Source organism: Lytechinus variegatus, chromosome 1 (assembly GCF_018143015.1).
Source record: "Lytechinus variegatus isolate NC3 chromosome 1, Lvar_3.0, whole genome shotgun sequence".
Lineage (NCBI taxonomy): Eukaryota > Metazoa > Echinodermata > Echinoidea > Temnopleuroida > Toxopneustidae > Lytechinus > Lytechinus variegatus.
Window position 1 is genome coordinate 42,596,803 of NC_054740.1, and position 24,568 is coordinate 42,621,370.

The window sequence follows — 24,568 nt, forward strand, 5'->3', positions numbered from 1 at the left end:
TCCACTTGTTTCAATAGTTGAATCTCTTCAGACCACAGAAACACGATGAAAGGATTAGAAATTTGATGAAAAAAATATGTTAATATCATGCATATTCTAGTTTGAAGTAATGTTTCATGTAAGGCAATTATTTGGCTTTAATACGGATGGTTGACTTTATATGCAGAGTTGACTGTATATTATATATTAAAATTATTGTTCAGTAAACCTTGTGCGTACATTCAGAACACTTATCATAAATTCTTACTTGACTGATTCTCAGAATTATACTGTACATATATGTATATGTATGACAAGGCTTGAATACCAATGGTTTCCTTGATAATTTGAGGTGAAGATTGGAGTCTTTGATGCTTCTTCTACTTCCTGTTTCAGATCCTCCATATTTCCTCCATGATAGGCCAAGGATCAAATTCTATTGATAAACGACCTCTGTTTACACACCAATGACGTACTTATCTATGATTTATTGATTGTCACATACATGTAGACTACTGTACATGTAGTAAATACAAAAGATCAAGGAATCAATATTAATCAGATTTATTATTGTGGATGTGATTTGGGGTTTGGGCAGGGTTTTATTACTTTTTATGAAGGTGGTATAGGTACATCATGTGTAAAGTCCAGGAAAGGACTGAGAAAAAGTGGTTAGGGAAGAAGTAAAATAGGCAAGAAATGGGGGGTTTTGAATTTGAGTATCTTTTGGAAATGAGTGTAGTCCTGAAAAGGACTGTAGACCCGAAAGAGTAGAGAAGTTTGAGGAATAGTTCATTTTATTTCCTGCAGATGTCTGGTTGCTGCCTGTAAGCTATTAAAGTACTTGAATTTTTATGCGATCTTTTTGGGAAATTAGTTTACGTTGTGCTTGAAAGGATGAAGCCAGAAAGAGAAAAACAAAGAGGAATAGGTCAGTGTTTTTCCTTTCTGGTTGCTGCCTGTAAGCTACAGTACTTTATTCTTTATACAATATAATATCTTTTTGGAAATTAGTGTCAGTCCTTATTAAAAGGACTGTAAAAAACAGAAAGAGTAAAAAAATTTGAGTAATACTAATAGGTTGGTTTATTTGATTTATTTTCTCTTTGGTAGCTGCCTGTAAGTTAAGATACACTTTAGATTGTCATGTAAGACTGTTAGACATGCATTTCTTCATGGACAAAAGTAGAGGTCAGTGTAGGCGTAGACGTCTATCTAGTAGTCAGTACAAGTTAAGATGTATAGGGGACTATGCAGATGAAGAGGAGTACTGGAATTCTATTAATTTGGATGAAAATCCTTTATGGAGCTTTGTATTTAGTGTAAGAAATCAACATCATTTGCATGTAATTATTGAGTTATTTCATCTATCAATTTTGAAATTTATGATTTCTAGTTTATTGTTTATCTTGCAGCCATGTGTTTGAATTAAGAGAAATTATGAATTTTTTTCTTTGGGGTACATATTTTGTTATATAACTTGAGCTAAATGTATTTCATTCTCCATTTTTCTCTCGCCTGCATAGCAGAGCGAGACTAGTATAGGCGACGGCGGTGGCGACGACAGCAGCGTCATCAACATTGAAATCTTAACCAAGGTTAAGTTTTTGAAATGTCATCATAACTTAGAAAGTATATGAACCTACATGTAGTTCATGAAACTTGGACATAAGGGTGATCAAGTATTATTGAACATCCTGCATGAGTTTCATGTCACATACATGTAACACAAATCAAAGGTCATTTAGGGTCAATGAACTTTGGCCATGTCCTGGTATTTGTTGAAATGGCATCATAACTTCAAAGTTTATGGATCTAATTCATGAAACATAGACATAAGGGTAATCAAGTACATGTATGAATGATTGCTTTTGCACCTGTCGTAGGTCACATGATCATGGTAAAAGGTCATGTTGGGTCAAGGGAGAATGGACATAGTATTTTATTATCATATGACTGTTTTCTTTTGTGAATAATTATTTAATAGCTGTTTTCAAAGTCAGCACTGCTGCTATATCGAATTGTGTCAGATCTGCTAACCAGTACGTTTTTGGCATACATGTATTTAGTATGTTTTTGCAACCGAATTACGGCAGTACGTTTTTTCTTTAAAAATCTTTTTTTTTACAAAATCTTAATTTATTGAGGAAAATAATCTCTTTCTCTATGTCTCTATTTCATAAAACTTACAAAAATATGGTAATTAGATCAATGTAATTTCAGGTAACTTGTCTGTTTTCATTCATTTTGTTGTAAAACCAGGGTGAGATATACAAATATAAAAAAAAATCATCTGCAAGAGCAGTCCGCATTTTAGCTGGCATGCAGCTTGAGCGCCGCGATGAGTGAGTGCGCCACGCATTTTATTATGAACTACACTTTTTTTTTAAAAGAATACACTTTTTTATCACAGAATACACTTTCATTCCCAGAGGTTGGCAGGTCTGCCTAATGCAGGCGAGACTGCCAGAGGCATTCCACTTGTATTGTGATTGAATTCTAACCTTAAAACAATAATGAAATCAAATTTTGGTTTGGAACCCCTATTTAGTCCCATAATTCTACCCCTAGGTTTTCCCTTAATGTGCAAAATCCATGACCCAAGGAAACAAAATTTTTCAAAATTGACTTATTTCTTGATTTGGGATATATTCTTAACATTTTTCTCTACATGATGCTCAAGGACTTTGAGTCACACACTGTAGCCCCAATAGACCAGTTCATAGTTACTTCATGGAAAATGTTGGTCAAATGACCTTCTTCTGATCATGCGCAGAATCTTTTGATCATGGGCAGGATGGAACTACGAACTGGCTTATTACTGAAGTAGTGATAGTTTCAAAAGGAAATTACTCTATATATTTCCATATAAAATCATGACATAATTTCCATATTTAAGAAAATAAGAAACTCTTTCCATATAGTTACTTCCTTTTGTCATGGGACTGCAAAAATCAGGTTTACCATTGGCACGCATTTAAATTTAATACTAGTAGTGGAAACTGTGGCATATTAAACTTTAGCTAGCTTCATAGTATAACCAAATGAGATTCAGAATATAAAAATGATCAAGTAGTTTCATCAGTTTAATCAGTTATGGGTTTATGGCTTTGGGCAGATTTTGATATCAGATTGAAGTGTAGGCTTTGGCTAGAGGCCACACCCCAGGGAAACCAACTAGGACCAGTGCCATTTAACTCCTTCACTGCCACTGACATACACACTGTTTTAAACAAACATGTAGATTCCTCTCCTGATATCCTTGTATAATGTATTTGCTACATGGGAATGCATTGTATGTGAATACAATATAAACTTGTTTGTACATGTAGCTTCAGGATGACAATACCCCTTGGAATATAAAAAAAACAGTTGCATGAAATTAAAATCATTTATCAATTACCTCATTGGAACTAAATCTGAATTGTTTAATAGTTTTAGGGAAATACAAAAGATATTGAAGATACCCCCAATCATCCCACTACTGAAATACATAAAGTTATTTAAAAATTGAAATCTTTCAAGTTGAAAGTTAGACCCGCAGGCCGAGGGCCCTGCTTGGTATCGATTTTAATAAACCTGACATGACTAAGTTTGTTTTAATTTCATTGATTTATATCTGAGGTGAAACAAATGCAAGTTGCATTACGTCAACTATTGAAGTCGAAAGAGTTAAAATTGGCAAGCAAATGAATGTTCTCATTGGCGTATCCAAGTGATCCTTTAATTTGCAATCTGAACAACAAAATTTGGATGATTATTTCTGTGACTCAATCAACTTAGAGATCTAGAAACTAATTAAAACCCTGCCTGTCGGAGCTTTTGAGCTAAACAATCACTGAGTAGCTTTGGATACTATCTGACCTTAGCTGGGTAACTTAATTAGCAGTTGGCGCAAAAACATGGGATTCATTATCTAAAAAGCTGTCTCGCTTGCTCAAAATTGAATGTGTTTTGACTACTTTACTTTCAGAGAACTACATGTACATGATCAGTTGATGAGCACAATGGTTATGTTGCTTGTTACAGACACACGTCTTAGTATTTGGGTGGGAAAGCTTCCTTTTTTGGACAATACTGTACCCAACGCATTCATGTGCTTGCGATTGCAGAGGAGAAAGTGATGTTAATCTGTTAATGTCCCTTGGAAATTTCTTGGAATTACTTGTACTGTACATCATAGTTTTACATTGCTCATGCTACAACAAGTTAAGTTTAAGTGAAGTTCTTGCCTACTGTGTTTGGGACTTCTTTCTCGGAGATTAGTGATGGATGATCTGGATTGATCCTTCAGAAGATTAGAATCATACCTGTGCAAATTGTTTAGTTTGGGAAATACTTCTGTAAGTAGAGACCTTAAAGGACAATTTGGTCATCTTCAGGAACTGTTTATCAAGGAACCTCTGCTAGCCTGACTTACAGAACTCCAGAATCTCTATAAAATGAGAGTGAATTGAGTTGAAGTGGCTCTAAAATCCAAACTTAAGGACAAATTTGTAGGGCCAAATCATCAACAATAACAATCTCTTGAACATTATTCTCCTTTTTTCAAAGCTTACTCTATTTTATCAGGATCATTAGTTTGCAATATTAGGTCTCTCCTTTCTGTCAGGAACACCAAAATTTTCCTCAAAGTTTCCTCCATTCCACCCATTGAGGGATTGACACCTCTCTCTTTCCTATAAAGAATTGTCCAGTTGATCCATGTCTGTAATAAGCTGTGCTTTGCCCCCCAACTTGCAGGGGATATCCTCCACCGGAGCTGTGGACGATACCTTCGACAGGAAGAGCTCTTATTACGCAAGTATTCGGCAATCGGACAGACCATACCAGAGGAAAGTTCCTGTAAGTTGGATTGATGTACATATGTATCATTCAAAATTTCAATGTCCCTACGTTAATTGTTGAAAATTAATTGTGAACATTTTTATACATTTGAATGTTTAGAATTGTGTTATTCCCTGAACCAGGGATCTGTTAAACACAAAGGTTAGCGATTTATCGCTATTAAATGAAATGGCCTATCAAGATCATCGTTCTATGGGCATTTTGTTTAGGAGACTGACTAGGGACCAATCAGAATTGTTCTTTCCTACAGCGATTAATTCCTACCCATCGTGTTATGGGTTATCCAGATCTCTTAACACCTTTCATTCTTTCTTTTCATTGAATTTGTAACTAATTTTCTTGAATTATGTCATTGGGCGATAAATTTTGGTACCTGTTTATATAAAACTCTTCAATAGACACAATTGAAAATTGAACCCTGAGTGGTCAACAAATCAAGATGATACTAGAAAAAAAAACAAATGGATCAAGATGTCAGTGAAATGATGTAATAATATAATGATGCATGTGAATTAGTGAGTCAGATTCTCTAATAGACAAGTCAAAATTTTGATTTACATAAAATCCCAGCTATTTGTCGGCCACCTGCCAATGAATATTTGAAAGTTCATTAGTCTGTGAGTTCAAAATAGAATAACAAATTTTGATATTGCACAGAGCCTCTGACTTTTATGAACAATTTTGTCTCCTTGGTAAACTTACTTGTAATAATTGATGTTTTGGATTATTTTGTCATAGGAGGAAGCTCGTAGAAGGCTGTCCATGAGATTATCAACTAGGGGGAATATTCCGGTAAGTTTAATGATTCTCCAATGTCAATGACTACAAGTTACTAAAATTCAAAATTGTTAATCCATATACTGCATTTGTCATTCATGATCGTGTATGTGAAACCAGTGGCGGATCTAGCTAGGTTGAAAGCAATACCATTTCAGGGGTCATATTGTTTTTACACAATAGTCAGCCTCCCAAAACTACTGTGTCCAATCTGGCTAGATCCGCGCCTGTTCGACCATGTACTTATATAGCAATGCATGTTTGTGAATGTATGTCTATGTTGCTTATTTATGCATTTGTTCAGTGATTCAGTTGCTTACTATATTTACTCATTTGTTCAGTGATTGTTCAATGATTTCAATGAAGACATACACTGTACAATGTACATGTATGTACTATTAAGTGAGTTTTAGAGATTTACAGATAATGGCATACCTTTATATGAACTCTATGTATATCTATTCTTTTTGGGGGTTTGTTTTATATGACAACAGAATGTACATTATAAGGACTGTATGCTTCGTCATGAATATAAATCAATAAACAGGATATCTTTTTTACTTAAACAAAAATTTCTGGTAACAAAACAGTGCCCAAGAAAACTCCCAATTATCATTCCATTGGGGACTCAGTTTCCTTTAAATTTGACCTTTACTTCCGGGTCAAACTCACTGCTTTTCAAGAGGTCATCTTGAAAAGAGGAGACTACAGTTCGGGTAAATGCTCTCCCGAAATACCCGTGTATTGAGTTGGCATTTCAATTTGCAAAGCTGACAAGTAGTAGGATTTTAAGAAAAAGTGACACTAACTGCCCTTTAACAAGGTAAAAAAAAATCATAATCTGAATGATTCCAGTGAAAAATAAGGCTTATGACAAATATTGAGCACCTGTGAAAGTGAAACCAAACTAGAACTTGATAAGAATCACGAACGCTAATCACAATCATGAATTCAAATTCTACTCTGGAGGTGAATTCCAGTTAAGTTTCACTCAAATTGTACCAATTGTGCGTGTGAAAGGCTTGACCTCCAAAACATCTTTTGGAGCTCACTTTACCTTTCAAGCACTTCCGTAGATAATTGTCACGCACACTCATCATAGTTTTTATTTGCAATGCAGTGCTCTGATTGACAAGTCACCAATGACACATACAGCCTTCACTCGGGAATTCGAATCCAAACCAGTTTTCGAGTGAGCGTGTGAAAGGTCTGATGATTCTAAAGATGAATTACAATCATTATTACAATGATGATTCAAGATTCACATGTGAAAAGGCCATTAATATAATTATCTCCTAGATATGGAATTTTTGAAAATTGTAAGAATGATGATTTTTAATTTTTTTATTCAAAATTTTGAAGAAAAAAAATGATCTTAGCCTTGAAACAATTTCACAATTAAGATTGGCTGCTCTAAATTTATGCTTCCAGTCTATAACGTTTGATTTAACACTATCTAAAGCGATTGTTTGTGACATAAGTTCAGCAATATCATGTGACTGAGCATAAATTTTTGCATATTGATATTAAAAGTGTTCATTCTTATGACTTGGGAGAAATTGCCTGAATGCATCTCTAAAAAGTGATTTGAGGTTGAGAAAATGAACACTTGAACACAAATTGTCAAGGAAAAGTACTTTAACACATCTATATTATTGAAACATAACATCTTTGAAAAATGTGAATTCTAGGGTAAATGATCCCTTAACTCGACGTGTATGAATTAATGGCCTGACCACATCCACATATGATCTGAACAATAAGTCTTCGAAAAACATTCTAGGGTAAAACATTGCATGAGCCCAACCTATATACATGTACATGTAGCGGGCTTATATATCCTTGTTTGGATAGAGAGAAGGAAGGAAATGGAGTCATGTGCAATGTTTTTTGTCCATTCTTGACCCAATGACACAAAGCCTAGCAATTAATCGTATAGCCTATTTTTACAATTGATCATACACAATAAATCATGCAATCAATCTTAGAAATGAGCAAAGTGATCAATCACTAAGCTTTATTCGACAGGGTCCAGAATCCTGTTTGTTTTGTCTTGACCAGGATATGGCATCAAATAGTGTCTATTTATTTTGCTTTGTATTACCTATTCTTTTAACTTTCATGCTCTGCATGGGGGTGATAAACAAATATTCAATAGATGTAGGGTACATGTATATGAATATGCTTATTATCATTACAAAAGAATAATATATAGTCAGGGTAAATATCCTTGTATATGTACATTACATTGCATGTAAAAATTACAATAAATATCATAGCTCTAACATTGAAAAGCAGCAGAACTTTGTGGCGTGAGTAGTTCATGAATGATACATGTAGAGAGTTTCAGAATTTTCCAACAATACTTGTATACAAATGAGTTGTATAAAGATGAAATTATAGAATTAATTTTATAAACACTTTCCAATATTTAGATATTTCAGATTGTTTTTATTTGGATGAAATCCAATGGATCTTAATAGGACATTTCAGTCTTGTTCAGGGTCAAATTCAGCACACAATGCTCAGCAATGTTTTGGTGTTTAAAGTCAATGGGATATACTTTCATATACATGTACATGTACTTGTGTCACAAACTTTAGACCAATTAAATTATAGTTTTTTTTTTAATATCACAATGGAATAACAGTGGTAATATAGAGTTACACGACCCAGACCTCCAATATTTTCACACAGTTCTTTCTTTCTTTCTTCCCCTTTCCCTCCTTTCTTCTCTACTTGACAAGTTACATGAAGGGCAGTTGCTCCCTGCCCACCCCCTGTGATGCAGCCCTTATAACATGTATTTACAAAATAATGAAAATATCCCAGATTTATCAAGTGAAGTCTGATTACTAGCTATTTCTGCAAGAAAGTTGAGTTGCAGTTGGAACACTATTAAATCATCAGCTACAAATTGGCATTTAATCAAAGGACTTTCACTTGATTTTGGAACTTGTGCTTTTTAATATATTGAACTTATTTTTTTTTTCTTGCAACACATATAATTTTATCATAGAAAAGTTTAGATCTGGTGTCCTCTTGCTCTCTCTCTCTCTCTCTCCTGGCAGCCTTTGATATGAGAGTGCAATATTACGTCAGCAGGTTCTTCAGATTATTTTACATGTACATTAAAAGCTGAAAAACTACTTGTACATGAGTAAGGTTTTCCCCTCAATAATTCTGGCAAAAACACTAAAAACTGGCATCGATATGAAATATCATGCAACATCTTTGCCAAGAGTTGTTTTTTTCAAAAGTTGGTTTCTCCCAGACGTACAAAGAGATAAGGTTAGCAAAATTTGCACCAGGTTTTTTTAAATTTACTTGGCAAAAATTTCACATTTTTTACAATGTATAAGGTGAATAACCTAAAGTACTTTTTAAAACTCTTTTGAAATGCAATGAAATACATTGTGAGCAGTTTGAACCACTTAACACTGCATTTGTTCATGTCATCTGATGTGCATGTTAGAACAACCCCAAAGTTTTTTTGAAAGAATGAATAATTAAAATTTTCAAATGTTTCAACACATTTATGGATAAAATTAGAAAATTCCTTAAAGTAAGAAGGAAAATACATAATTGAGGTGTTACATAAATGTACATACATGTATATGGTTTATACCGATTTGTGAATAAACCAGATGTTCGATATTTGGCAATCAAATTCATATGTAATCAGTATATTAAAGACAATAAAATAAAATGTAAATTTAAGAATTATTTAATGAACATCTTATTGTCTGCATGCTTACATCTGCCTTTTATCATGTAGTTGTATAGGAATGGCCTCTGTTGAATTGTTGTTCCCCTGTAGTGTAACATTTAGAAGTTCCTCCTTTGATTCCATTTTAGTTATCTTTTCCATCAAAATATAATGTAATAGAGACTTCCTTTGTGAATTGTCTATCCACTTCCACTATCTTCCAGACAGATTGATGATAATGATATTCATTTCTTGTATAGCACATATTTAATGGGAATATTTTCATCTGATGTCTCCTTGTGCTGCCAAAGCAGGCAATTTTTTTTTGGGGGGTGGGGGTGGGGAGGAGGGCCCCTTGCCTCAACTGATTGCTTAAAACTGCAGCATCATTGCATTGGATTAGCTCTACAGTGAATGGGGAATGTCAAGGTCTATATTTTTATTTTGACAGGCTATTTTATCATTTTTTTTATTGTGGGGGGGGGGGGCAATTTGCCCCAAGCCCTTGTGTAATTTTCTCTGTGTTTTAAATGGGACTTTGGTTATTATTACCCTGTCTTTAGCCCTACAAGATTTTAATACAAACACAAGATTTTCTAGGAATCCCGCCAGGTACCCATAATTTATCTCACCTGGGTTGAGTGCAGCACGATGGTGGATCAGTTTCTTGCTGTGTATCGTATCATATCTCAAATGTTTCATATTCAAATAGGTTTATGATTCCAATGGCCTTCGACGGAAAAGCATTATGGTAAAATGTCACTTGAATTTGATAAAACTACATGTATATAGATGAGAGCTTTATGGGGTTGACTTGGGATCTAATCAAATTTTATTCAAATCAACGTCATTCCATAATTCATGATATTCATCCAATATTGTACTAATCATAATGTGTCACCTACATAGATGTCATCCATTTACTCCACACACATTTTCAAAATCAAATATCTAAATTCCTAGTATCTGATTTTTCTCTATTTCTTCTCTAATTTCCTTCTGTGAGTAATGCACAAGTTTCATTTGCACGTATTCCATAACAAGGTATTTGTATACACAGTTTTCTTTACATGTAAGGATTAAATAAATATTTTTTGCTCATCAAATTGGCAACAATCATTAACTGTCTATTCATTTTCAGACTTTGAAAAATGATTATGAGTAAAAAATCAATGATTTACACTACAGAAATGATATACTGAATAGTTGCCGATTAGCATTTTGAACAATGATTTTGTTGTTTCAAGTTTCATGGCATTGCCTATTCAGAGAATGTAATGAGTAGCTCGCGTTAAAGGGGAAGTTCACCCTGACAAAAAGTTTATTATGATAAAAGCAGAGAAAATAATAATAATATTGGCAAAGAGTTGAGAAAAATAAAAAAGTTGTTAGACATTTATTTTTTTTAAATTTGTGACGTCATATGCGATCAGCTTTCCCTGTCAACTTCTTTCTCCTTTAAATGGCTGTTCATTAAGGCATGAGGTACTTTACAGAGAATGGTATTAATTTGATTTACACCCTATACCAGGAATAATGATGATTCTGTCAAATCAATTATCACTTTGTCTAATCAAATCAAATTGTATTATTGGTCTTAATACTACGTGTATGGTGTACTTATTGACTCAAATCATTTATTTGTTATTATATTTTCTTCAGTATGAGGTGTATATAATCGCAATGGTTGATTTTAGGAACTAAACTCTGATATGAAAGTCAGCATGATATAAAATGGGAAAAATATCTTGAAGTGAAAATAAGGATGTTATATTAGAGATGAAATTTGAATTAATGATTCATGAAAAAGAAAAGGATAATTTCTCATTGAATAGATTCATTTGTGAAAGGCATCATAATTACATATTGTATGCACTTTAATAGTGTACCATATTCACATTATTATTATAAAAGATATTGTGAAAGTTACATGAATAATTGACTGGCAAAGTCAATACATAATATGTACATGTAATTCAAAACTTGCCAATTTTTTTTTATGCATGCAAGTTAAAGTCGCAATTGAGATGTATAGCATAAATTGCCATTTTCATTGTATAGTGACTTTCATTTCATCTTCTTTTAAGTTCACTATTTTCAAACTCTTTGCTTAGCAAGAAAGTTTGAATTTAATGTAATATTTTCTGTAATTACAGAGTTTGAATGAAATTTGTAAAGCGTATATCCAGTGTATTGTGACTTTAATAAACTGAATTGAAGTGTACAATGGACTCAGCTCTTGATAGCATTCTACTCATATATTCAAGGTAGAGAAACTGAAAAAAAATCTTTCAAAAGGCAATGTTATATAGTCAAATGAAATTGGGTGTTTCATCAAATCAAGGTTAGAAAAATGTGTTGATTTTTGCATTTTTTCAATGATCACGCTATTTCCATACTAGTATTCCATCATGTGATGTATTGCGATGGAAAAATCACGAGGGCATGTATTCAGAACGACCCCCGTTTTATGCATCATGTAGTATTTTAATTCTCAAAAAAAGTTTATTGAATTTGTCAGCTCTGTGTATTTGAAGATTATCATGTCAGCCATGTATCATGTTATCATTAGATTGTATCACCTTTTCATGGGATTCCTCTGAGCAGCAGTATTTCATGTCATGGTAGAATCCCTCACCCTGTGCACACACCCTCTCCCCAAGAAAAAAAAATAGAACCCCAAAACAGAAAATGCAATATATATCATTTGGTGTCATTTGACCATTGAAAGGCCCGTCACAGTGCTTCCATTCTCATACCAACTTTGTTTCATTTATTACAGCAGTTATATTGAATATTGAAATTACATGTAGAATCTCCTACAGCCATGAATTTCATAGCAGTCAAGTACGTGCGAATTTTTAAACACAAGTGCATCATGATGAATTGTAACTGAGTGAATTTTATTTAAATTTGATGTAGATTTTTAGTTGAGGTGTAGGCCTATTTATGGTAGTCAAAATTTTGATTCTGTCATAATGTTATGGTAACCTTCACAGAACACACAGATTGAGTGGAATCATGACTTTTCATATTCACTTGGTCTATTCATGGTCTACAACATTGTATAAGTACATTTAGTTGGTCTACTTTACAGATAGTCTAATACCACTTGGGCTAAACCTGTTTGGTCTAATATCAATTTGGTCTACACTGCACTTGATCTAATACACAGTCAAATTCTTATTTAGATGTTCTAATTTTCACTTTGTCTACTAATCTTACAATTTGTCAAATTAATCTTTTTATTACTATTAAAGCAGTTCATCTAATCAGAGTGTGAGACCAAGTGGATATTATCATGGACGTAGTACAGTAGACCCATAATTAGCGTGTTAATATGTGATCGATGCAGAATCGGCTTTTTGTTTATCTTGCACCGCGTTTACACGTTGTTACAGCTCGCGGTGCAAAATCGGCTCGCGTGTCAAAAACCTGAAATGATACGCACACCAACAATATACTTCATAATAAAGACAACGCTGGATCCGTGCGCTTACAATTACGTCACAATGGTATAAATGCGCACCAATTGCCGATGCAGAAATGGCTTTCTGTTTGTACACGTAGTAAAAAAGCCGATTCTGCATCGTCTCGCGGTTCTGAACCGCGAGTTAATGCAAGTTAATCGCGTTTTCACGCTATGAAAAAGCCGAAGCAAAAGCCAATTTAGTGTAAACATGGTAATATTAGACAAAATGGGTATAGCCTGAATGGAAATGGGCTTAATGACAGTTAGACCAATAGTAGATGAAGTAGAATTAGTTATTACATGTAGACCATGTGGGATGAGACATATGAGGCACCATATGTAACAAAATAACAAGTATATAGACCAATTATCTGTTATATACAGTACCTAATCATTATTTATTGAGTAATAACAATTACTTACATAAAATTTATATTTTATTCATAACACTTTTCTATAATTTTAAATTTTTCATTATTTATGAATAATAGTTCAACATTCTATTATTTATAAATAACATGTAAATTATATGTTAATAGCTTTATATCATTGAATAAATAATGATTTTATAACAAATAATTGGTCTATCTGATTTTGTACAAACAGAGCCTCATAGAGACCAGTATTAGTTGAAGTGGGTGTAGGCCAAATGGCAATTTTTTCGTCCATTTTTAACCCTTTCTTTAGGTCTTGTTTTCACAAGTTTAAACTCAGTAAGATGTCTGTCTTCAAATATCTTTATTATGGAAGATCATCACATTCTAAGGCTAACAATCCATTTCACAAAGGTGGAATACAAATGAAATGACATTACAAGAATATGCATATCAAATATATTCCATGAAATATGAGAAACGTTAAAGTGCAGAAAATAAAAGATATTGTAAATTTAAATCTGTCATTGTGGTGTGTGCCTGTGTGGTATCATAATTTTTGTGTCGGTATGTTATTAATTTTATGGGAAGATTTCTGAAACACTTGTGTACCTTGGGGGGGGGGGGGGGCGGGATGAGGTGAACCTTTTTTGGCGTCCAAAATGGTGTTGACCCTTCACCCCTCTCCTTTTTTTATTTGGGGGGGGGGGGTGGTTCAGAAAATCTTTGCAGTGCCCCCCAAGGTTGTCCAGGTGTGCTACTGCTATAAAGTAGGTAGTTTTGCACTGAAAACATTTGTTCTGCAGGTATTATTATTGAAATTATGTTAGTCAGGATCTTATAGGGTATTATTTCTGTCGCTCTTTCGCAAAAGAAAGTCCAGTGATATAATTTTTCAGCACAATGTTTAATAGCTGTAGGCTTATAGTCGTACAGATTCATTATTTTGCTGTGTTCTGTTTAGAGTATATCTTTAAGTTTTCTCCAAAGGATAATGTGTGAAAAGGTGGCGGAATATAGTGACAATAATCTCCAAGAACGGAACCATAATATCTTGGTTTTTTTTTCTTCATTTCAGGCAAAGCTTGAGAAAAGTGGCTATCTATGGAAGTGTGGTCAAGGGTAAGTTGGCTGGACAGTATCTCATTCAAGAATGGTGTCAATTTGTGCAGCCAGAAGCGATTAGACCTCTCTGGATGTACTTCCAACTTTATAAAGAAGTTTCTCTAGTACTTGCTGGGGGAGGAGGAATCGCGTCAATTTTATTTTGTATCGCTGTTTACTGCAAACTATAAAGTTCTATAAAAAAGATCTCAACATCCATGTCAATTCATTTTTTTTATTCCAAAATAATGATTTAAAAAAAAAATCCAAAGCTGGCCTTTAAACAATATTGTGATGACAGTCACACAAGGCCACCCAAGGGATACTGAGTATTGTAATCTCAAAAAATAATGTTATCATCTCAGATATTTTGATGTTCTGATTGTGACTGAAAAGTTTATCTTGAACTACCCTTACCTGTCCAAAAAAAATCCAGGGTAACAATGTTGTTTTATTAAGAACCACTGGCTAACTGAATTGGACAACCAGTAATTTACAAAGGAAAAAACCCAGGAACTAATAACTGTTCACCTGTTAGCGCCTAATCGAACCAATTACCCCTATGAATACCATTTATGAATGGGTCTCATTTGGGTACGGGTATATGTTAGTGGCTCAGCTAATTGATTGATCTGATAAACTAATAATGCAATAGGAATTAATTCATTCTCTCCATTAATAACTGCTGATGGGGCTGGGAAAGCATTCATTTAACATCAATTTTGGACAGGTTTTCATGGATATTAATAGTTAGAATTAGGGTTTATTTCCCATGTTTGGAATTTTGACTGGGGGCTTTATATTGAAAATACTCTAAATATCTCATATGCAAATGATAATGGAATTAAGCTGTTTTTATTTTTTTTTCTTCTTACCAATCATTCTTAATAACCTACTTTTTTGCAAAGTCTTGCAAGAGAAACGTGAAGAATTGACCTTGTTTTTTTAATTGGAAATACTAATGTTTGATAGTGATCTTCAACACAATATTTTGTTGAAAATCCATATAAGTGCTAACCCCTCCCCCTTAGAATGATATTGGAAAAAATAAAAGTAAAGAAAAAATATTGGAAAAATAATGAATTAAAGATGATAAGAGAGTAAATGAAAAAAATGAATCAACCTTAGAAAAAATAGAAAATATGAATGAATAAATAACAACAAAAGAATACTGAAAATAATAAAAAAAATTCTGTGACAGACCAACATATATCGCCAAATGTTGGTAAATTTTATTGGCAGCTATGGTGTAATGTGGATTAGCACATACCATTGCTTGTTGAGTGGTTAACCTCCCCCTGTGTAATTTAATCATGGGATGTATTTGTGGCTAACTTGTTTTGATAAGCAGAATATGGTTCATATTTTGATTGTGGCAAGAGAAAGTGCATATATACCACAAGGGAGCATTGTACATTAATGTATAGCAGTATAGCTTTGATAATACATGTACATAATAGTATTACATGTATGACAGATGTTTTCTTGTGGTTTGGAGAGGATTTTTTGTGTAGAAGTGAAGTAATTAAAGATAAATGCCATATGTGGTAACGATCTCAAAATGAGTTCAAACAGAATCCAATAAAATTACCACCCAAGTGTTTGTATGTACACAAAATATGTGCCAAATGACTCTGGAATTAAATGTGTAATTGCTGAGAAATAAGCGAAATAAGCACAGAATTCCAGAAAAGGTTGGGTATTTTTCCAAACAATATTAAGACATTTTTCCACATATTGCCTTTGTGTGTTAGTGATCATCAGTATTTTCAGATTTTAGCTAAGATTTCATAATTTCATATAGATAATTTTGTTTCAATGTACCAGAACTAGACCTATGATGATGATGATGGTGATCATCATCATCACCATCATCACCATCATCATCATCACCATCATCATCATCATCATTATTATCATCATCATCATCTTTGTCATCATCTTCGTCATTATCATCAGCATAACATGAGTTTAAATTTCTTGACCAGATAATTATTTCCCTTATTCACACCTATTTTTTCTCATTTTTTCTAATCTTTCTTTTTTTCTGTATTTGATTTTTTTTCAGGAGACAGGGGAAAGGAGGGTTCCGTAAGAGGTGGTTTGTCTTCAACGGGAAGGAACTACGATACTATGAGAATGAGAGAACGGTAAGTCAGTTTACCAGAAAAATGTCAGAAGAAAAATAATCAATCTGTGAAAATGGAACAAAATGTTTGAATGATAATCAGTTGTCAATTTTTATGATTTCAACAATGTTTTACAATTATTGAATTCATACCAATTGGTCCAGCAGTGTATACATCCAGATTTCTCTGAACATTTGAATCAAAGTACATGGGTTATTTAATTGGTTTTTAAATAAGATACATTTTGAAATTTTCCATGTGATTATGTGAAGAATGTAGAATTTAAGTGAGGTTTGAAATACCCCATTGTCCTCAGTACAGTATGTACATGTACATGTATGTCTATGCCTTTTCCAAGTATTGATACATGTATACAGTTTGATCTGATTGATAATGGCCTGAACTTTAAATATTGTACACAAATCTACAAAATAAATCTATGCAATATTCATAATGGTTATTACTTTAACTTTCAATGCCTCTACATACATGCAATTTACAAAGAAAATGTGCATTTAACAAACAAAACAATATGCAGGACCCCTTTGTCAATCCTTCCTATAATTGAAAGGGCTGCCCAATGTGATTGAAAGTACTAAAATGAGTGAATTAATGACTTAATAGGGAAATAACAGATGCATTCAAGTACATGTACAGTATGTGCCTCTATTATTAATCATTTAAAAGAGAAAAAAGAAAGACAGCAAAAGAAATATATTGAGAAATTAGTGAAAAAGAAAGAGATGCACATAGATGAAGAAAGAAAGAAAGAGAGAGAGTGAGAGAGACAGATGCAGAGATAGGTTCAAACAGAACGATTCAAGAGCTTTATATTCAACTATAAGTCACAAAACATAGCATAATACACTTCAATGAATAATTAGTTGGGTTGTATTGTTCTAGCATACAAATGCATTAATACCAAGCTAGATTGAAAACGGATACACAAGTACAGCAAGTACATGTATATACATGGAAATACATGTAGCTTGTCTATTTATGTGTGTACATGTATGTATATCATGACATCTTCCATGTTGATTTGATAGTCTAGTTTCAGTTTTGTTTTTGTGACCGATACAGGGGCTCAAATTTACTTTCTATTGTTGGACTAACGCTAAAGCGTAGTTTAAAGGCACCTTCCCACTTGCCATGGTCACATTGAAAATTCCTCAACTGTTCAAATGTTTCCTCATTTCTTATCTAGAATGCAATATTCAGCTCATGTAGTCTTCTAGTACGAACCCAGTAGAATGATAGCATGCATGTATTTGCCATTTCCCCCATTTTCAATGTTCATATCATTCACAAATTTGTTGCTTAGGAAATGAAAGGATCACAAATTGCCTCCAAACATTCAAATTTTTTGGTAAAGATCAAATTGTGTTCATGCTATATTTTCATGAATCATCAAAATGTCTTTGTGGCAAGACTAGATGACAGCACAGGTGTCAGTAAAATGACCCCGCAGTATGCCCCCCCTTTAATTGTATTTGTGCTTTTTGATCCAGGGCCTTTTCTACTTCTGAAGTACATGTCTCATTACTGAAAATGATATTTACAAAGATACATGTACATTGGCCTGAATTCGCAAAAGTGGTTTTGAAAACTCACTGTTGAGTCCATGGTTTATGCAGATTTCCTGTATGAATTACGCTTATTTTACAGCATTTCTTAAACATTGTCCAATGCTGATGCACACTTTTGTCACAGTGCGCCAAATTGACGCCTGTTGCTGTGGTTATCCATGCTATTTTATTCACAAGTCCACTGTTTTGAAGTAATGAGTCCACTCTTCAAACAGTGGACTCATGAATAAAATAGCATATCTAACAATGGTAACAGGCATCAATTTGGGGGAATGTGACAAAAGCGTGCATCAGCATTGGACATTTCTTATACACGTGCCCGATACGCGGTAAATTAAGCATAATTTATTCAAGAAATCTGCATAAACCATGGATTCAACCGTGGGTTTTCAAAACCACCTTTGTGAATTCGGGCCATTGAGTTGTGGAACTACTGCTACATAACTTTCCAAATAGTTTCCATAGCTGGGCTGAAAATGTACTTTGCGTAAAGTTTGCAACTAAAACTTATTGTACACTGTAGTATTTCTAGGAAAAAAATAGAGTGACATAGAAGAAGATTGATCAAGTGAGTTTCGTGGAAATTAAATTGCAAATTTGATGACTTTTCAGAAAGCATGAATGCTTCATTTGTAAGTATATAACAACCAGAGGAACTATGGTCCATATACTCATAGAACCTAGATAAATCTATTTCACCATTGTGAAATTGTATGATCTTTACTGGCCTATGTAATTAGATGATGACTAAGCTTATGTCAGGTTTTATGAATATGGGCCCTGTTTATGAGGATAAAGGGCTCTAGTGCACAGACTTGTTTTTGAACCTGGGCCGCCGGAGTTATGAGACCACCACCAACATCATGCCTCCTCAATCTACTCTTTTACCCCCCCCCCCCTCTTCTTTTCCCTATTGCACCTCAGGCACTCTGCAGAGTGGATTTAAGGCATTTTTATAATCAAGCTTACCATATTGTATAATATATTTGAATAATAAACTGTTCCTCATGGGCTGTAGAATTAATAATAATAATATAGGATATTTATATTGCGCACATATCCACCTTGTTAGGTGCTCAAGGCGCTCCTATATTACCCGGCTAAGCTAGGCGTTCATAGCGCACACAGCTTCTTAAGGAATTACTTCCTACCGGTACCCATTTACCTCACCTGGGTTGAGTGCAGCACATTGTGGATCAGTTTCTTGCTGAAGGAAATTACGCCATGGCTGGGATTCGAACCCACGACCCTCTGTTTCAAAGTCCGAAGACTAATCCACTGGGCCACAACGCTCCAATTTCAATAAACTTCACCATTATGAATATCTTAGTGAACTTTTCCCTTTTATGATAGAACTTCATTTTGAATGGGGAAGAATAGATATCACATAGAATGACAGACCATGATGTAATGCTTTTTTTTAACAGACAATTTTGAGAAATAAACAAAGAAACAGGATGTGAACAGAGAAAGCGTTTATTAAATAGTGCGACCTTTGACTTTGGACTTATCATACATTTTTACTATCATGCCTCAAAGAATTCTTAAAATATGATCATGTAATTCCTAAAACACAATAAATAAAAATAAAATATATCATAGATTTTTTCTGTTTGGCTATATTGTTAAAACAATTTTGTAAATATCTCTAATGAAATTTAAAATGATTTTTAGGCCGCATGCTCTTGCAGTGGAAAATTCTAAGTATAGGTATATTCATTGAAAATCCAAAACACCCTCACCCACTCCCACCTTTACTCTCGTAAATAAGTTGACTTTTCTCCACTTGCTGAATAAAAGTCTAACAAATCAGTATAATTTTTGTTTTTTGCTGGAGAATAGAGCTTTTAGTAGGAACTAAAAAAAAAAAAAAAAACCTTAGGAAAGCCTTCACCCCCAATTAAAGACGATTTATGTCATGACAATCTTAAAGGGGAATCCAGCCTTGGTCATAAAATGTAGTGTTGGAAAGGAGAAAAATAGATAAAACAGAATGGTGAAAGTTTGAAAGAAATCGGACCAGCAATAAGAAAGTTATGGCTGCTTTAAAATTGAAATCCCTATGATTATGTAGATTTCAAATTGGCAACTGGGTAAGTAAATTATGACAAGAGGCAAGGACAACTTTCCCATAGGCCATGTACTTAATTATCAGGGATTTGTGGTTTTCTCCTAACTGCCCATTCCCCTGGGGCAGTAATCTAAATATAACCCTGGTAGTATATTGTTTTATGTCCTCATGAAAGAAAAATAAAATTTGAAGTAAAACATTTGAAAAAATGACATATTAGCCATTTTATGTATTGGAGTACATGGAAGAGTAGTCCTTGCCTTACATCACCGTGACATCACATATGTGGCCAATTTGCAGTCTCCATGGATCTAGGGATTACCAATATTCACAACTTAAAAAAAATCATAACTTTCTTATTATTTGTCAGATAGTGTTCAAACTTTCACCTATCAACTTGTCTGATTTTTCTTATTCCCCTAAGAACAAGTTTTTATTTGGGTTGGATTCCCCTTTAACAAGTAAAAAACAAAAACAAAAACATAAAAAGTCCTCACTTGCGTATGCTGGAAAAATTTTACATGCAAGAAAAAACAAGAAGGTCCTCACTTCTGATTGCCTGTTCCCCAAACAAGTACTGATTTTTACTCACAAAGTGGGGGGTGGGGCACTGGCCGGATGTCCCGGGGGGCCACTTACATTGACGAGTGGATACCATGCGCGACCCAAAAAACACGTAAAAAGGATGTCCTTTTCACGATAGGGCACGTTACGTACGTAACGTGAAAAGGGTGTCAAAAACACAAAAATAATGAAAAAAGGGTATCTATTTCGATAGTAAAATTACGTGTTTAGGGTCGAATTTGCGGGGATGATAAAACAAAATTAAAATGTTTTATAAAGGATGTCCTTTTTGCCCCAACACTACGTGTTTAGAGTCCTATTTGCGTGAGGTGTAGAAGGTGGGGTCGTACTAAACCAAATAAGGTAAAGCCGACAAGTCGACAACCAAAGGACCCGTAACAATAAAACATTCCTGTACTTGTTTAGGGGTTCATTTCAGGGAATATTTGCCAAGAGTATCGTTTTGTTTCCAATACTTGTTAAGGGTAGGGTTTCACACGCCAATACTTGTTAAGGGGTGCATTTTCAGAATATGGAAATTACGTGTTTAGGGTGCTTTTCGAGACCCCATGGTCGCGCATGGTATCCACTCGTGAATGGAAGTGGCCCCCCCGGGCCGGACGTGCCCCCTACCTGGATCTGACACTGCAATTGTTTGCATCATCTTTCGTAATATACTACTAAAAAAATAATGTCCAATGGGAAAATCAGATTCCTCTGCATACATAGTGTAAAGTTGTACACATCAATTCACAGTGTAATTCATGCTAAAAATGCATGAGTCCACATACATGTACGTCATGGTCTTTTTTTTCTCAATGTTTATCTAAAATGATTTTATCTACAGGCCTATAATTACTTTAATTACAAATTAATTTGATGATTAACAGTTTATTATACTTTCACCGAATGTTCCATCTTATTTGGTAGTTTAACTATATATAACTGTAACATTATGTTAATCTGCCCTGCTTGCGTCAGTAATGTGACCATGTCCTGGGCTCTCTTTTATTCTGTAAATGTATATGTATTGTTGTCATTCTTACACTGTTCCTTTATTGCTTTTCGCACAATAAAGTGATGCAAAACAAATGACATGATAAACAACACATCATTACCTTTCCTTTGATATAATGCCATATGTATAGTTTTCCCTATAATAAAACAAACATAAATATGTTGTTTTAGAAAAATCCCCTCCTTTAAAAATGAACATGTGTTGTGGTCTGTAAATGTGGTTACTTGTTGTTTGCTTTGTTGAATGGTGTCTGACATTGATTTGATGAAGGTCACACACTCACTGTTTATTTGTTTTGTTTTGTTTTTCTAAAATTTCCAGATGACGACCTGTAAAGGTATAATACCGGTTGGAACAATGCTGAATGTAAAACATATCTACAAGCCAAGTGTAAGTTAAATTCATTTTTCTTTATATATTCACCTGTTTTGTGGCTTGATGAAATTTCTCAGGACTGATTGTCTGCATGTCCAACTAGCTCAATTATTATAGGGGGGGGGGGGCCGGGCCCCTCGCCCCCCCCCCTGGATCCGCCTATGTATACAACATAATTGATCAAATGCTAAAGGTTAATTATGCATTCAATTTTCCCAGATGTTGAGGATGAATATATATATACTCCTAGTTTGCGTTTTTACTTTCATGTATTCTAGTACTGTACCTTGAATCCAATACATAAAAATATTTATATTATATTGGATGGCTCAGAATGGAATACCAGAAATATTCCAAGAGTTTGGGCAAATGTTCCTTGAATCACAGATCCATGAAATAACGCCATCCAATGTAATATCATCTGACCCACCCTTCCCCCCCAAAAAAAAATGAGGGCGAAATTTGATTGAAGAAGTCACATCACTTACCCTATTATGGCATCATCACATAGGATCAAATTTGGTTGTTGACCTGTGACTTACATGTAGTTCATTATGACGTCATTGAGCGTAATCGTGCTCTATGCTGCACATCGCATTGCTTTCATTGTTGTACGCCTCTTCTATACAAAGAATTTGTAGATATTCAGGGGGGGGGGAACTTCCATTGGCGAGTGGATACCATGCATGAAGATGGGGTTTTAAATAGCACCCTAAACAAGTATTTTCCATGTTCTGAAAATGCACCCCTTTACAAGCATTGGCATTTAAAACCCTACCCTTAACAAGTATTGGAAACAAAACAGTACCCTTGACAAGTATTCCCTGAATTGACCCCCTAAACATAAATTGTCATGGATGTCGGCTTTACCTGAACTTTCATTGGGTTTAGTACCACCCCACACCTTGCTCAAATCACACCCTAAACACATAGTGTTGGAAGAAAAAGTACAAAGTATTTTAGTCTTTTTATACCCTTGCAAATTGAACTATAAACATTCCTAGCGAAATATATGTATACCCTTTTTTCATTATTTTAGTGTTTTTGACACCCTTGTTACGTTAAGTACGTAACATGTCCTATTTTGAAAAAGAGATCCTTTTTACATGTTTCTTTTGGTCACGCATGGTATCCACTCGTCAATAGAAGTGCTCCCCCCTGGGAGATTTTCTTCTCATATGGATAGAGGGTAGATAGAAATTTAAGTTTGCACCTTCACCCTAATACATAAATGTGGTGCTGTGATTCAAATAATGAACCTTTAAATTGAGATCCATATATACCTTTCACTGTATACTATCCAGACAATGATTGCCACACATATACATACATATCACCTTTAGAAATCGATATGATTTGGCATTTTTTTTTGTCGCTGACAAAGTACTTAGTAAGAGAGGAATTCTGTGATCTGTTAATCCACAACTGAAGCTGTCAAGCTGTTTTAGGAGAGGAAATAGGAAATTACAATGGAAACATCCTGCCAATATTACACAGCGATCATCTGCGGTCTATTCATGGAAAACGTTTTAATAGTGACGGAAAACAGAGGATTATGAAACAGCATTATTCATGCCGAAAACAGCAGATATTTGTTTAAGCTGCAACAATTATTTATATACACATCACGTTGATATCTGTTTTTGATGAGGGGGATGTAACCATTTCAAAATATTTGTATTCATTACGAGCCATTGCTGCTGCTGTAGTTGCCATAGCAACATGTGGTTGACAACTTGCCATCATGCATTTTTCATAGTAGAATGATGCTAATTTGCCATTATTTTAATTTTATTTGCTTGTACATGGTTAAAGCTATATTAGGCTCAGGTGGTTTCTAAAATAATTAGACTATTTGCTGTCTATTTTATACACTTCCTACTTATGGTTTCAACACCTGTTTTGATTGACTTTATTAAATGAAATTACAGTTTTAGGGGGGAAAAATGTGTTTTTTTCTTCTCAAGAATTGGTATCTTATCATGTGATATGATGTCAAAATAGATCTACCCCTTCTCCGTCTCTCCCTCTCTCTTCATCTCTTTCTGACTCTCATTTTCTTTCTTACTCTCTTTATCTTTCTTGCTTTTTCTCTTTTATTCTCTCTCTCTCCTCTTTTTCTTTCTTTTCTTTCTCCATCTCTGCCTGTCTGTTTGTCTCTCTCTCTCTGTGCCTCTCTCTGTCTCTCTCATTTCTCTTTTAAAGTGAGAAACATAAAAAAATTTTCTTTTGCCATATTTGATTTTATATATTCAATCTGGGGAGTTAAATTAATTGTGTCATGTGAACTTGAGTCTATATTTTTCCAGAATGAATCTGTCGGAATGAATTCCTTTCCCACAAAATTGAAATCACATGATATTTTCTGATCCCTTATCTGTTCATTTATTGATGAATGATTTTTAGTACCATGAACCACTCCTGCTTCCTTCTCTAAATAGTTCAGCAACATGCTATACGTACAAAGTGCAATGGAAAAATACACATAGCTAAAATGATCAACGCTGATTCATTTACATGTACATTTATTATTTACATTTTTTAGTGATTGACAATTAT

The 24,568-nt window shown here is 34.1% G+C and overlaps 1 protein-coding gene across 7 annotated transcripts in view; it reads left to right on the top strand.

The window, feature by feature from the left end:
* LOC121414489 (arf-GAP with Rho-GAP domain, ANK repeat and PH domain-containing protein 1-like) overlaps positions 1-24,568 on the top strand; it is a 123,772-nt gene that overhangs the window by 17,414 nt on the left and 81,790 nt on the right. For all 7 annotated transcript variants that reach the window (XM_041607688.1, XM_041607695.1, XM_041607705.1 and 4 more), the window contains exons 3-8: positions 4,723-4,824; positions 5,566-5,619; positions 10,026-10,064; positions 14,238-14,281; positions 16,332-16,413; positions 21,956-22,024. In XM_041607688.1, the coding sequence (XP_041463622.1) occupies positions 4,723-4,824; positions 5,566-5,619; positions 10,026-10,064; positions 14,238-14,281; positions 16,332-16,413; positions 21,956-22,024 (390 nt within the window). The remainder of the gene's footprint in view (positions 1-4,722; positions 4,825-5,565; positions 5,620-10,025; positions 10,065-14,237; positions 14,282-16,331; positions 16,414-21,955; positions 22,025-24,568) is intronic.